The sequence below is a fragment of the Staurois parvus genome, unplaced genomic scaffold (genome assembly GCF_062004578.1).
Source record: "Staurois parvus isolate SC_StPar_1 unplaced genomic scaffold, SC_StPar_1.0 ptg000647l, whole genome shotgun sequence".
Classification (NCBI taxonomy): Eukaryota; Metazoa; Chordata; class Amphibia; order Anura; family Ranidae; genus Staurois; species Staurois parvus.
In genome coordinates, this window is record NW_028318443.1 from 1817457 (window position 1) to 1833440 (window position 15984).

A 15984-nucleotide genomic window follows, 5' to 3' on the forward strand; every position below is an offset into this window, starting at 1 on the left:
CCATGCCCGCCTCCAGGATTTCTCCAGGGTGTCTCCCATCCTCTAGAACTCCCTACCCCAATCCATCAGACTATCACCTACTCTCCTCTCCTTTAGGCGCACCCTGAAAACCCATCTCTTCAGGGAAGCCTACCCCACCCCCTGCTAATTTCAGACCTCCTCAACTCTTCTTACCACTCCATCCCCCACAGCTATCTCCTCCTGTGCCACCATCCCCTCCCTCCTAGATTGTAAGCTCGAAAGAGCAGGGCCCTCAAACCCCTCATGTATCGCATTGTATTGTTATTGTACTATAGCATGTATTGTCGCCCTTTCTAATGTACAGCGCTGAGTGAACTGTTGGCGCTTTATAAATACAGTATAATAATATTAATAATAATTTTGGGGGGAGGCCATGTTTTCGCCATGGGGTTCACCTTAAAATCCATACCTAACTGAAGGGCCTGGTATGGATTTTGGGTGGTGCCCATACATTTTTTTTTTGTGCGGGTTCCTAACAACCAATAAAATCACGGCGAAAAAACTGGAAGCTTTAGCAAAAAAGACAAGAGGGGGAAAAATGCACTGGAACGTATTAAAACGCATGAAAATGTATCAAAAACATGCATCTGGATCACAAAAGCATGGTGTGACTCAGCCCTTATTACTAGATGTACAATGCTCTGTGTATTAGTACTTCTTCTGAAAGAGTGTTTTGTAACGATACTACAGGTTTGCGTCAATATCTACTTCTATCTTTGTCTGTGAAGAGTCGGGGAGAAGAGGAAGTCCATCTGCGTCGGCGTCTTTCCACATATAATGCAGATATTGTAACAATATAAGTTCCTCTTTGGATGTTTTATAATCAGCAAAGATTGTCCTGATATCAGTTAGCAATCATGATGTCCCATGTGCTGGTCCTGGTCATGCTGTGTCTATGGGGTATGTAGTATATACAGTCTGTAGTGATTCTTATATACAGGGTGCTGGTCCTGCTCATGCTGTGTCTATGGGGTATGTAGTATATACAGTCTGTAGTGATTCTTATATACAGGGCGCTGGTCCTGGTCATGCTGTGTCTATGGGGTATGTAGTGTATATACAGTCTGTAGTGATTCTTATATACAGTGTGCTGGTCCTGGTCATGCTGTGTCTATGGGGTATGTAGTGTATATACAGTCTGTAGTGATTCTTATATACAGTGTGCTGGTCCTGGTCATGCTGTGTCTATGGGGTATGTAGTATATACAGTCTGTAGTGATTCTTATATACAGGGTGCTGGTCCTGGTCGTGCCGTGTCTATGGGGTATGTAGTATATATACAGTCTGTAGTGATTCTTATATACAGTGCTGGTCATGCTGTGTCTATGGGGTATGTAGTATATATACAGTCTGTAGTGATTCTTATATACAGGGCGCTGGTCCTGGTCATGCTGTGTCTATGGGGTATGTAGTATATATACAGCCTGTAGTGATTCTTATATACAGGGCACTGGTCCTGCTCATGCTGTGTCTATGGGGTATGTAGTATATATACAGTCTGTAGTGATTCTTATATACAGGGTGCTGGTCCTGGTCATGCCGTGTCTATGGGGTATGTAGTATATATACAGTCTGTAGTGATTCTTATATACAGGGCGCTGGTCCTGCTCATGCCGTGTCTATGGGGTATGTAGTATATATACAGTCTGTAGTGATTCTTATATACAGGGCGCTGGTCCTGCTCATGCCGTGTCTATGGGGTATGTAGTATATACAGTCTGTAGTGATTCTTATATACAGTGCTGGTCCTGCTCATGCTGTGTCTATGGGGTATGTAGTATATACAGTCTGTAGTGATTCTTATATACAGTGCTGGTCCTGCTCATGCTGTGTCTATGGGGTATGTAGTATACAGTATATACAGTCTGTAGTGATTCTTATATACAGTGTGCTGGTCCTGCTCATGCTGTGTCTATGGGGTATGTAGTATATACAGTCTGTCGTGATTCTTATATACAGGGTGCTGGTCCTGCTCATGCTGTGTCTATGGGGTATGTAATATATACAGTGAAGGAAATGCGTATTTGCTCCCCTGCTGATGTTGAATGTTTGCCCCTCACAAAGAAATGATCGGTCTAAAAATCAAATGTTCGGTGTATTGTAACACTGAGAGACAGAATAGCAACAACAAATTCAGCAGAAATGCGTCTAACAAATGATGACTGATCTGCATGTTCATGAGGGAAATAAGTATTTGATACCCTTCACAAAACATGACTTGGTACTTGGTGGCAAATCCCTTGTTGGCAATCACAGAGGTCAGACGTTTCCTGTAGTTGGTCATTTTCAATGCCCTGCCTGAGGGAAGAAGGTTCTCACCCAAGATATGATGGTACATTGCCCCATCCATCGTCCCTTTGATGCGGTGCAGTTGTCCTGTCCCCTTAGCAGAAAAACACCCCCAAAGCAGAATGTTTCCACCACCATGTTTCACAGTTGGGATGGTGTTCTTGGGGTCATAGGCAGCATTCCGCCTCCTCCAAACACGGCGAGTCGAGTTGATGCCAAAGAGCTGGATTTTGGTTTCATCTGACCACAACACTTTCCACCAGTCCTCCTCTGCATCATTCAGATGTTCAGTGGCAAACTTCAGACGGGCCTGGACATGTGCTTTCTTGAGCAGAGGGACCTTGCGGGCACTGCAGAATTTCAGTCCTTGTCGGCGTAGTGTGTTACCAATTGTTTTCTTGGTGACTGTGGTCCCAGCTGCCTGGAGATCATTGACAAGATCCTCACGTGTAGTTCTGGGATGATTCCTCACTGTTCTCATGATCATTGACACTCCACGAGGTGAGATCTTGCATGGTGCACCAGACCAAGGGAGACTGACAGTTGTTTTGTGTTTCTTCCATTTGTGAATGATTGCACCAACTGTTGTCACCTTCTCACCAAGCTGCTTGGTGATAGTTTGGTAGCCCAGTCCAGCCTTGTGTAGGTCTACCATCTTGTCCCTGACATCCTTGGACAGCTCTTTGGTCTTTGCCATGGTGGAGAGTTTGGAATCTGATTGTTTGATTGCTCCTGTGGACAGGTGTATTTTATACAGGTAACAAAATGAGATTAGCAGCACTCCCTTTAAGAGACTGCTTCTAATCTCAGCTTGTTACCTGTATGAAAGACACCTGGTAGCCAGAAATCCTGCTGAATGATAGGGGATCAAATCCTTATTTCCCTCATGAACATGCAAATCAGTCATCATTTGTTAGACATGTATTTCTGCTGAATTTGTTGTTGCTATTCTGTCTCTCAGTGTTAAAATACACCGAACATTTGATTTTCAGACCGATCATTTCTTTGTGATTGGGCAAACATTCAACATCAGCCGGGGAGCAAATACACATTCCCTTCACTGTATATATATACTGTATATATAGATATATACAGTGAGGAACAGAAGTATTTGAACACCCTGCGATTTTGCAAGTTCTCCCACTTAGAAATCATGGAGGGGTCTGACATTCACATTGTAGGTGCATTCCCACTCTGAAATACAGAATTTAAAAAAGAAATTCAGGAAATCACATTGTATGATTTGTAAAGAATGTATTTGTCTTGCACTGCTGAACAGAAGTATTTGAACACCTAAGAAACAGCAAGAATTCTGGCTCTAAAAGACCTGTTACTGTGCCTTTAAAAAGTCCACCTCTACTCCACTCAATAATCTAACTTAGTAGCACCTGTCTGAGCTCTTTAAAGACACCTGTCCACCCCACAGTCAGTCAGACGCCAACTACTACCATGGGCAAGACCAAAGATCTGTCAAAAGACACCAGAGACAAAATTGTGGACCTCCACAAGGCTGGAAAGGGCTACGGGGCAATTGCCAAGCAGCTTGGTGAAAATAGATCAACTGTTGGAGCAATTGTTAGAAAATGGAAGAGGCTAAAGACGACTGTCAGTCTCCCTCGGACTGGGGCTCCATGCAAGATCTCACCTCGTGGGGTATCACTGATGATAAAAAAGGTGAGGAATCAGCCCAGAACTACAAGGGAGGAGCTGGTCAATGACATGAAGAGAGCTGGGACCACAGTTTCAAAGGTCACTGTCGGTAGAACACTACACCGTCATGGTTTCTAATCATGCATTGCACAGAAGGTTCCCCTGCTCAAGTCATCACATGTCCATGCCCGTCTGAAGGTTGCCAATGACCATCTGGATGATCCAGAGGAGGCATGGGAGAAAGTCATGTGGTCAGATGAGACCAAAGTAGAACTTTTTGGTCTAAACTTCACTCGTCGTGTTTGGAGGAAAAAGAAGGATGAGTTGCATCCCAAGGACACCATCCCTACTGTGAAGCATGGGGGTGGTAACATCATGCTTTGGGGGTGCTTTTCTGTGAAGGAGACAGGACAACTGCACTGTATTAAGGAGAGGATGAATGGGGCCATTTATTGTGAGATTGTGAGCAACTACCTCCTTCCCTCAGTCAGAGCATTGAAGATGGGTCGTGACTGGGTCTTCCAACATGACAACGACCCGAAGCACACAGCCAGGATAACCAAGGAGTGGCTCCGTAAGAAGCATATCAAGGTTCTGGAGTGGCCTAGCCAGTCTCCAGACCTAAATCCAATAGAACATCTTTGGAGGGAGCTGAAACTCCGTGTTGCTCAGCGACAGCCCCGAAACCTGACAGATCTAGAGGAGATCTGTGTGGAGGAGTCGGCCAAAATCCCTGTTGCAGTGCAAACCTGGTCAGGAACTACAGGAACGTCTGACCTCTGTAATTGCAAACAAAGGCTTCTGTACCAAATATTAACACGGATCTTCTCAGGTGTTCAAATACTTCTGTTCAGCAGTGTGAGACAAATACATTCTTTACAAATCATACAATGGGATTTCCTGAATTTTTTTTTTTAATTCTGTCTCTCAGAGTGGGAATGCCCCTACAATGTGAATGTCAGACCCCTCCATGATTTCTAAGTGGGAGAACTTGCAAAACCGCAGGGTGTTCAAATACTTCTGTTCCTCACTGTATATATATATATATATACAGTCATGGCCGAAATTGTTGGCACCCTTGATATTTCTCCAGGAAATCATGTATTTCTCACGAAACGTATTGCATTAACACATGTTTTGCTATACACATGTTTATTCCCTTTGTGTGTATTGGGACAAAACAAAAAAAGGGAGGAAAGAAAGCAAATTCGACATAATGTCACACAAACCTCCAAAAATGGGCTGGACAAAAGTATTGGCACCCTTTCACAACTGCGGATAAATAAGAATGTTACAAGCATGTGATGCTCCTGTAAACTCACCTGGGGCAAGTAACAGGTGTGGGCAATATAGAAATCACACCTGAAAGCAGATAAAAAGGAGAGACGTTCACTTAACCTTTGCATTGTGTGTCTGTCTGTGCCACACTAAGCATGGACAACAGAAAGAGGAGACGAGAACTGTCTGAGGACCTGAGAACCAAAATTGTGGCAAAATATCAACAATCTCAAGGTTACAAGTCCATCTCCAGAGAACTAGATTTGCCTTTGTCCACAGTGCGCAACATTATCAAGAAGTTTGCAACCCATGGCACTGTAGCTAATCTCCCTGGTCGTGGACGGATGAGGAAAATTGATGAAAGATTGCAACGCAGAATAGTCCGGATGGTGGATAAGCAGCCCCAAACATGTTCCAAAGACATTCAAGCTGTCCTGCAGGCTCAGGGAGCATCAGTGTCAGCGCGAACTATCCGTCGACATTTAAATGAAATGAAACGCTATGGCAGGAGACCCAGGAGGACCCCACTGCTGACACAGAGACATAAAAAAGCAAGACTACAGTTTGCCAAAATGTACTTGAGTAAGCCAAAAGCCTTCTGGGAAAACGTCTTGTGGACAGATGAGACCAAGATAGAGCTTTTCGGTAAAGCACATCATTCTACTGTTTACCGAAAACGGAATGAGGCCTACAAAGAACAAAACACAGTACCTACGGTAAAATATGGTGGAGGTTCAATGATGTTTTGGGGTTGTTTTGCTGCCTCTGGCACTGGGTGCCTTGACTGTGTGCAAGGCATCATGAAATCTGAGGATTACCAAAGGATTTTGGGTCGCACTGTAGGGCCCAGTGTCAGAAAGCTGGGTTTGCGTCCAAGATCCTGGGTCTTCCAGCAGGACAATGACCCCAAACATACGTCAAAAAGCACTCAGAAATGGATGGCAAAGAAGCGCTGGAGAGTTCTGAAGTGGCCAGCAATGAGCCCAGATCTAAATCCCATTGAACACCTGTGGAGAGATCTTAAAATTGCTGTTGGGAAAAGGTGTCCTTCCAATAAGAGAGACCTGGAGCTGTTTGCAAAGGAAGAGTGGTCCAAAATTCCGGGTGAGAGGTGTCAGAAGCTTATTGATGGTTATAGGAAGCGACTGATTTCAGTTATGTTTTCCAAAGGGTGTGCAACCAAATATTAAGTTAAGGGTGCCAATACTTTTGTCCAGCCCATTTTTGGGGTTTTGTGTGACATTATGTCATATTTGCTTTTCTGCCTCTGTTTTATATTTGTTCCAATACATACAAAGGGAATAAACATGTGTATAGCAAAACATGTGTTAATGCAATACCTTTTTTGTGTGAAATACTTGATTTTCAGGAAAAATATCAAGGGTGCCAACAATTTCGGCCATGACTGTATATATATATATATATATATATACAGTATCTCCCAGAAGTGAGTCCACCCCTCACATTTTTGTAAATATTTGATTCTATTTTTCCATGTGACAACACTGAAGAAATGACACTTTTGCTACAATGTGATGTAGTCAGTGTACAGCTTGTATAACATGTAAGTTTGCTGTCTCCTCAAAATAACTCACCACACCGCCATTAATGTCTAAACTGCTGGCAACAAAAGTGAGTCCACCCCTAAGTGACAAGGTCCAATTTGGGCCCAATTAGCCATTTTCCCTCTCCGGTGTCACATGACACATTAGTGTTACAAGGTCTCAGGTGTGAATGGGGAGCAGGTGTGTTACATTTGGTGTTATCGCTCTCACTCTCTCCTACTGGTCACTAGAAGTTTAACATGGCACTTCATGGCAAAGAACTTTTTGAGGATCTGAAAAAAAGAATTGTTGATAGTGGAAGGTTCTCCCAGGTGGGGGGCAGGGTTGTTGTTGGTCAATGTCAGGCTCTCTCTGTGGGAGGGGGAAAGGGGGTGTGTGTTGGTCATGTTCATGGGGCCAGACGATTTTTGTGTTGCCTAGGGCAGCACAAAACCTAAATACACCACTGCCCCTGCAATACTTCTGTTTCAATGGAGAGACAGTTGCAGTTATTGAAAGAATGCCGTTCAGAAGTTCTTTCAGACATACCAAATAACAACATTGTTATATTGTTTTGTCAAGTTTTCTAGCACATTCAAATGAACGGCAAATTATTTATATAAAAGTATGAATTTCAAATACACAGCTTTTCTGCGCTATGGTGCTATGAAAAAAAAAGAACCACAAAAAAAACCCCCCCACTGTAATTTCCCCTTCCCATTTGACTCCAATGCGTTTTGTGAAAACAGCAAAATTTACTGAAGTCATCAGATTTTTCAGGTTTCAGAATTTTTTAAAATTTCAGGGAAATCAGAACTCTCGGTTTCACTCACAAGATAACTTGACATAAGCGCCGGGACAAATGTTTGTTGGAATAGACACACAGATATTGGAAAGCGAATGTCCACCTTTTAAAATATGATTTCTTGTCCTTTTTCCTACCTGAGTGATAATTCCGATATGTTCTTTTCATAGGCGGGTTCCATGAAACTTCCACACAATACTGCATCGATCAGCCGAGAGGAAGGGAATCAGTGGTTGGAGGAGCGATAACAATCCCCTGCCAGATTGCCTTTCCAGTACAGAAGAACAAAATCGCGTCTGTAAATCTTGCAGTAAAAGCATCAGCCACCGAAAATTATTGTGGACGTGAAAAAGATGAAATTTACAATGACACGGAAACCCCCAACATATCCCCCAGCTATTCAGGCAGACTAAGCGTCCATCTGGATCCAAACTACAGAAATGCGACCATAACTATAAATAATTTAATGACTTCTGATGCTAAAAATTATTGTTTCCGTTTAAAATTACAATTTGAAGACACTGAAGAGATTGAACAATGGCAGAATCCAGATGGAACTCAAGTTTTGGTAAAAGGTAAGGCAAGAACAAATGTTTTAATGGCCAACATCAGCCCCCCCTTTTCCCTTTTAGCACCCCACACTTATTCTGTTAGGCCCCATGTACACGGGACGCTTCTGAACGATGGAAACTGACTCCTGGAACACGTAGGTTAAAAAAACGTCTGTTTAGCCGCGTTTATACACGTTTTTGCATGTTTGCCTCTAGAAGCGTTTTTTAAAGATAAGCACAGGAGAACCTCCCAAATGCCCAGAATGTACTGAAAAGTGGTAAATTATTAATTATTTCAGACTGTTTTAGAGGAATACAGAGAGTAGAAGCAGAGACAGCAGTATGTGTTAAGATTAGCTTAGGTGTGAGTTGCTCATTAACATTTCTTTAGTTTCCAAGGGTGGGAAAGGTGTCTGGTGGAGGGAGTCACCAAGGCCACCTGGCAGGGGGTCTGCATGAGGAATTTGAGGTGTGAATGGTCATTAACATATCTTTTGTTTCCAAGGGTGGGAAAGGTGTCTGGTGGAGGAGTCATTAAGGTCACCTGGCATGAGGAATTTGAGGTGTGAATGGTCATTTACATATCTTTTGTTTCCAAGGATGGGAGAGGTCTGAGGTGTGAATGGTCATTAACATATCTTTTGTTTCCAAGGGTGGGAGAGGTCTGAGGTGTGAATTGGTAATTAACATATCTTTTGTTTCCAAGGGTGGGAAAGGTCTGAGGTGTGAATGGTCATTAACATATCTTTTGTTTCCAAGGGTGGGAGAGGTCTGAGGTGTGAATGGTCATTAACATATCTTTTGTTTCCAAGGGTGGGAGAGGTCTGAGGTGTGAATGGTCATTAACATATCTTTTGTTTCCAAGGGTGGGAGAGGTCTGAGGTGTGAATTGGCCATTACAATGTGTGACAAGCTTGATAGGAACATCCTGTGTTCAGTGTTTTGTCCATCTGAGCACCTTAAAAATGCTTTGCATGCATTTTGCATGATGAAAAAGGCTCTGGACAGCATTGGGAACTGGAAGAGTAAAAAAAAATTGCAAATGCTTATAAACGCGATTTTACGCGTTTAGCCTCGTTTACAAGCGTTTTGCGTTTGAAACACTGACAAAATCGACGTCTGAACTGAGTTTATTGTGTTCAAAAAAACGACTGTAAACTCAACTGCCTGTAAAGGACGATGTGTACACGGACACATAGGAAAACATTAGGGGGAGTTCAGGGGCTGCTGAAAAAAACACTGAACAGATCCTAAACGTGAGTTTATCAGCTGCAGTGTACATGGAGCCCTTAACATCAAAGGCATAAAAACAAGAATGGATCTGATCAGCCAGGAGCGGGTGGATTATTTCCGTATCAGGCGGTACCAATAAATGTACCTTGAACCCTTTAACCATTAGCCGCCCGGCCAAAGGCCGTTTGGCGGCTTCAGATGTGCCTCTTCATTCCGGGTGCACGCCATTTGGCGTGCTCCCGCACATGCGCCGTTTGCGGTAATGCAGAGCGGCGCAGCAGCGGGATCTGTCACGGGCCGTGCACCTGGGACACGGCCGATGACAGATCCGAGTACCGGCTCCCGTTGCTGGTACCATGTGACCTGCTGTGACCAATCACAGCAGGTCACATGACAGTTGTATACAATGGATGGCTTCATTCATGATGCCATCCATTGTATACTAGTGCCTAGCTGTGATGGTCACAGCTAATCACATGCACATGTCATGTGATTAGCTGTGACCAAATCACAGCTAAGCACAAAAAAAAAAAGAAAAAAAGCTGAATGAATCGATTTCATTCAGGTAAATGCTTGCTTATAGCAAAGTAATTCTTTGCTATAAGCAAATTGTGTAAAAAAAAAAAATAAAATACTGATCACTTCCCCAAAGTAGTACAGTGTTACTATGGTAACATTGTACTACTTTGGTCATAGTAAAATATGAAAAAAAAATCTTAAAAAAAATGTAATAAAAAATTAAATATAATAAAAAAAAAAAATATATATATATTTTTTTTCATACTGTCACCAGTCAGTGTCCCTGTTCACCGCCATGCCAGTTATATGATGACGCTGTACTGCACTGGTGACAGTATGTAAAAAAAAATAGTGAAAATAATTTTTTAATTTTTTCATTTTCCGAAAAATTATGACATAAAAATACAACTTCAAAAAACTCGCCATGCCTCTTATGAAGTACATCGGACTGTCTACTCTGCAAAAAGGGGTCATTTGTGGGATATCTGTACTGTCCTGACATTTGGGGGATATCTGTACTGTCCTGACATTTGGGGGATATCTGTACTGTCCTGACATTTGGGGGATATCTGTACTGTTCTGACATTTGGGGGATATCTGTACTGTTCTGACATTCTTGGACCTCAAGAAATTAGATTGGCCGTCAGTACTTCAGGATTGATCAATATTCAGATATACACCATAGTTTGTGAACTCTATAACTTTCCTACAAACTAAAAAATACATCCTAATTTGGGTTATTTTCACCAAAGACATGTAGCAGAATACATCTCGGCCTAAATTTATGAAGAACAATTATTTATTTGTAAACTTTTATAACAGAAACAAAGAAAAATGTGTTTTTTTTTCAAAATTTTTGGTCTTTTTTTGTTAATTTAGCAAAAAATAAAAACCCCAGCGGTGATTAAATACCACCAAAAGAAAGCTCTAGTTGTGTGAAGAAAATAATAAAATGTTAGTTTGGGTACAATGTTATATGACCGCGCAATTGTCATTCAAAGTGTGAGAGCAGCGCTGAAACCTGAAAAATGGCCTGGGCAGGAAGGTGTAAAATTGCACGGTATTGAAATGGTTAAGTTGAGCATCTCCATTTTTGTTTTTATGCCTTTGATGTTAACGGAGCATGGCCCGTCTTGGAGCCAGCACCCTTTGGTCGGGTGAGCGGTGAGTAGCGGAGTAGTTGGTATTCATTGCAAACACTTTTTTTTTTCTAAAAAAAAAAACAAAAAAAAACACAAGTGTGCTGTCTGCTGTCACCTATCAAATATACAACCATTCAATAGGTTAAATCATAGTGCAATCAACAAATGTAATCACATAAATATTGTAAGAAATACCAGATGGAAATGTGCAAAAAATGCGTTCATTTGTTGAGTCCATGCGACATGTGACCTCTGTCCTCAGGTTTCTATGGGATTGAGGTCCTGCTCTCCCTGATTTCTCTTGTTAGTGAGGACATATGGGATATATACAGTGAGGAACTATTTTGCAAGTTCTCCCACTTAGAAATCATGGAGGGGTCTGACATTCACATTGTAGGTGCATTCCCACTCTGAGAGACAGAATTTAAAAACAATTCAGGAAATCACATTGACATATGATTTGTAAAGAATGTATTTGTCTTGCACTGTTGAACAGAAGTATTTGAACACCTAAGAAACAGCAAGAATTCTGGCTCTCAAAGACCTGTTACTGTGCCTTTAAAAAGTCCACCTCTACTCCACTCATTAATCTAACTTAGTAGCACCTGTCTGAGCTCTTTAAAGACACCTGTCCACCCCACAGTCAGTCAGACGCCAATTATTACCATAGGCAAGACCAAAGTGCTGTCAAAAGACACCAGAGACAAAATTGTGGACCTCCACAAGGCTGGATAGGACTACGGGGCAATTGCCAAGCAGCTTGGTGAAAATAGATCAACTGTTGGAGCAATTGTTAGAAAATGGAAGAGGCTAAAGACGACTGTCAGTCTCCCTCGGACTGGGGCTCCATGCAAGATCTCACCTTGTGGGGTATCACTGATGATAAGAAAGGTGAGGAATCAGCCCAGAACTACAAGGGAGGAGCTGGTCAATGACATGAAGAGAGCTGGGACCACAGTTTCAAAGGTCACTGTCGGTAGAACACTACACCGTCATGGATTCAAATCATGCATTGCACGGAAGGTTCCCCTGCTCAAGTCATCACATGTCCAGGCCCGTCTGAAGGTTGCCAATGACCATCTGGATGATCCAGAGGAGGCATGGGAGAAAGCCATGTGGTCAGAGGAGACCAAAGTAGAACTTTTTGGTCTAAACTTCACTCGTTGTGTTTGGTGGAAAAAGAAGGATGAGTTGCATCCTAAGAACACCATCCCTACTATGAAGCATGGGGGTGGTAACATCATGCTTTGGGGGTGCGTTTCTGTGAAGGAGACAGGACAACTGCACTGTATTAAGGAGAGGATGAATGGGGCCATTTATTGTGAGATTTTGAGCAACAACCTCCTTCCCTCAGTCAGAGCATTGAAGATGGGTCGTGGCTGGGTCTTCCAACATGACAACGACCCGAAGCACACAGCCAGGAGAACCAAGGAGTGGCTCCGTAAGAAGCATATCAAGGTTCTGGAGTGGCCTAGCCAGTCTCCAGACCTAAATCCAATAGAACATCTTTGGAGGGAGCTGAAACTCCGTGTTGCTCAGCGACAGCCCCGAAACCTGGCAGATCTAGAGGAGATCTGTGTGGAGGAGGGGGCCAAAATCCCTGTTGCAGTGCAAACCTGGTCAGGAACTACAGGAAACGTCTGACCTCTGTAATTGCAAACAAAGGCTTCTGTACCAAATATTAACACTGATTTTCTCAGGTGTTCAAATACTTCTGTTCAGCAGTGCCAGACAAATACATTCTTTACAAATCATACAATGGGATTTCCTATTTTTTTTTAAATTCTGTCTCTCAGAGTGGGAATGCCCCTACAATGTGAATGTCAGACCCCTCCATGATTTCTAAGTGGGAGAACTTGCAAAATCGCAGGGGGTTCAAATACTTCTGTTCCTCACTGTAACTGGCCCATACATTCAACAATTCACTGCTGTTAAACCCCTTCACACCTAAGGGTAAAACAAATCTTAATGCCTAAGCACAATTTTGCAACTTTGACTTGTGTTAGTAAAACCGTACATATCATCACAACTACTTTGTACATCCAGGTGAATTATACTGCGTTTTTCTCAGGACAAATTTCATTTGGTGGTAAATGGTAATGGATATCTCCTGATTTTTTTTCATTATCAAAGGAAAACTGGCTCAAAATAGTAAAACACCATAACCTACCACCAAAGAACAACCCAAAATAAATTCTCCAGCTTTTGACGATCGCAGCGATACCATCTATGTGTATGTTATTTGTTGTTCGTACCCGTAGTACAGCCCAGAAACAATAGTGCGCATCTTGTTTTGTTTTTTTGTTTTTTTACCTAAAACACACTGACAATAACTGATACTGATACCAATTATTTTTTAAAAACATGGCCTTTTGACCTTGACCTTTGACCCTGACCCAAACACTAACCCTGGCACTGAACTAGATCAAACCTTGATCTAGGTAATTTTTCTATATTTTTTTATTTGTCTTTTTTTTAAACAAACATTTTTTTCTCTCTATGCCAGGAGTTAGAGTGATACAATGTATCTCTCTCCTCCATTCATAGAGAGAAAAAAAAACAAGGGGGACGGGCTGCACAGTGACTGATCACTGTGATAGCCAATCAGAGGCTATCACAGCGACCATGTGACCCGGAATGGGGAGTCCCGGGACCCAATCGTTAGAACGGGATCCGGGGCTCTCAGTGACACCCCGGTCTTTGTGCTGGGAGTGCGCCGTGCGGCACGCTGCCAGCAGAAAGAAAGTACGCAAATATGCGGCCTCACGGGAAAAAGCCCAGTTCTGTGAGGAAGCATATTTGTGTTACATCGGCGTCAAGGGCTTGAGTCCACTATTCCTCTCCGGTAGTGGTCGTCCCATGGGCCGGCAGGACATACCAGGCTTGGGCTCTCCATCAATTTTTGAACATACCATTTGTTTTCCAGTGCCTTTACATTTGGTGGCACTTTGGACTACAATAAGGGACACATAGATGCATCGATTACCATATCCACTTCTCTGAGATCTAAGGTCCTGAGGAAGCGGGTCACCCCACGAAACGTATCGACTTACAGTTCAGATCTCCATAGGATTCCAACGTAACAGTCCCTCCACCACTATATGTGGGAGATAAGGGACGGATTCTACATCCTATATTACTAATGTTTATAATGTAATCATGTTTTTATATCAGTGGAATAAAGTGTTGTAAGATATTTTTAATTAGGTTGTTATGTGTATATTTGACCCTTGGAGGGGTATTTAAAATCCCATCATTTGGTGTTTCTTTACGATTGCGGTCTCAAAATCAGTTTACTGCAGCAGATCAGGCAGTGATTGCTATTGGTTTACAGCATATCATTACCACTCACTGACTAATTGCTAGAGGTTACTGCACATCCTTACCGCTCACTAATTGGTTGATAGAGGTTACTGCAAATCCTTACCACTCACTGATTGGTTGCTAGAGTTTACTGCAGATCATAACTGCTCACTGATTGGTTGATAGAGGTTACTGCACATCATTACTGCTCACCCATTGGTAGCTAGAGATTACTGCATATCATTACTGCTCACTGATTGGTTGATAGAGGTTACTGCACATCATTACTGCTCACCCATTGGTAGCTAGAGATTACTGCATATCATTACTGCTCACTGATTGGTTGATAGAGGTTACTGCACATCCCTACTGCTCACTAACTGGTTGCTAGAGGTTACTGCAAATCCTTACCACTCACTTATTGATTGCTAGAGGTTAGTGCAGATCATAACTGCTCACTGATTGGTTGATAGAGGTTACTGCACATTATTACTGCTCACCCATTGGTTGCTAGAGGTTACTGCACATCATGACTGCTCACCCATTGGTAGCTAGAGATTACTGCATATCAATCGATTGGTTGCATATCAATCACTGATTGGTTGCTAGAGGTTACTGCACATTATTACTGCTCACTGATTGCTCCCTACTGTTCATCCCACACCTTTACTACCACTGTACCCTATCCCACACCTGCAATCCTATGCAAACCATGTGCCTCCTGCCACCACTGCACTTTGCCTCTCTACCACTGTCATCAATACTCCTGCATACCTCTGTACCCTTAACATATCTCAACCATACTCTTTGTCACCACTGTACCCCCAGCACCATTTTTTCTTCTTTTTTTCGACAGCCAAACCGTCCACCAGCATGCAATACATAAAAAAAAAAGCTGTGCTTCTGAGGAGGAGGGGGTGAGACCAGGATGTTTTCTACAGGTTCCTTGCAAGAATTGGAGCCTGCCTGCAGACCTGCCCAATTTCTCCCCACAGTGAAAGGGATCAGATACTAATGCTGCGAACCGCGGCTCCAATGTCCAGGCACCATAGTGACCAGGGCAAACAGAGGCATGTTGCAGATTACTTAAACTTGGGATCCAGCTTTCCAGGACACAGACATCCCAGGACAATGGACCAATTAGTGGGACTGTCCCGGCACTGTTAGTATGCTAATTGTGGGCTCCAGGGACAGATGCTTTGGGCCTCATAACAATTTCAGGACTTAGGGCAGCTGCAAAGAGAACATGAAGCGCCATGCTGCCTAACATCGAATTTAAACACTGATCATCCACGGGTTGCACCATTCAAATGTCTTACTGCGGCTGAACGTCTGATCACCGTACTGTGCTTGAAGTCTTCTGTAGATATATTCTATAGGTTTTACGCCTTCGTTTTCAAGAAACATCATCACCACATGTTGTTCCATGTTTGCACTAACATTGTTATCTGCCATCTTGATTAACGGTCTCCAGACTGGCCCCCGACATGCGCCTATCAGTAATAGGACGCACTTGCCACTTACTGCTGAGTGTAGCATTTTTATACCTGTAAAATTAGAAGTCCCAGTTTGACTTGAATGCCTCTCGTAAAAAGCATTCCATTAGAATTTGCTGTTTTGTTCTGTGCATTGCTTTACTCTTTCTATAC

General features: G+C 42.7%; 1 protein-coding gene across 1 annotated transcript in view; it reads left to right on the forward strand.

The window, feature by feature from the left end:
• The first annotated feature begins 878 nt into the window (after nt 1–878).
• The window catches only part of LOC149448968 (uncharacterized), a 29520-nt gene continuing 14414 nt past the window's right edge, over nt 879–15984 (forward strand). Inside the window, exons 1-2 of the mRNA XM_089694020.1 lie at nt 879–921; nt 7758–8162. Coding sequence (XP_089550146.1) covers nt 879–921; nt 7758–8162 — 448 coding nt within the window. The remainder of the gene's footprint in view (nt 922–7757; nt 8163–15984) is intronic.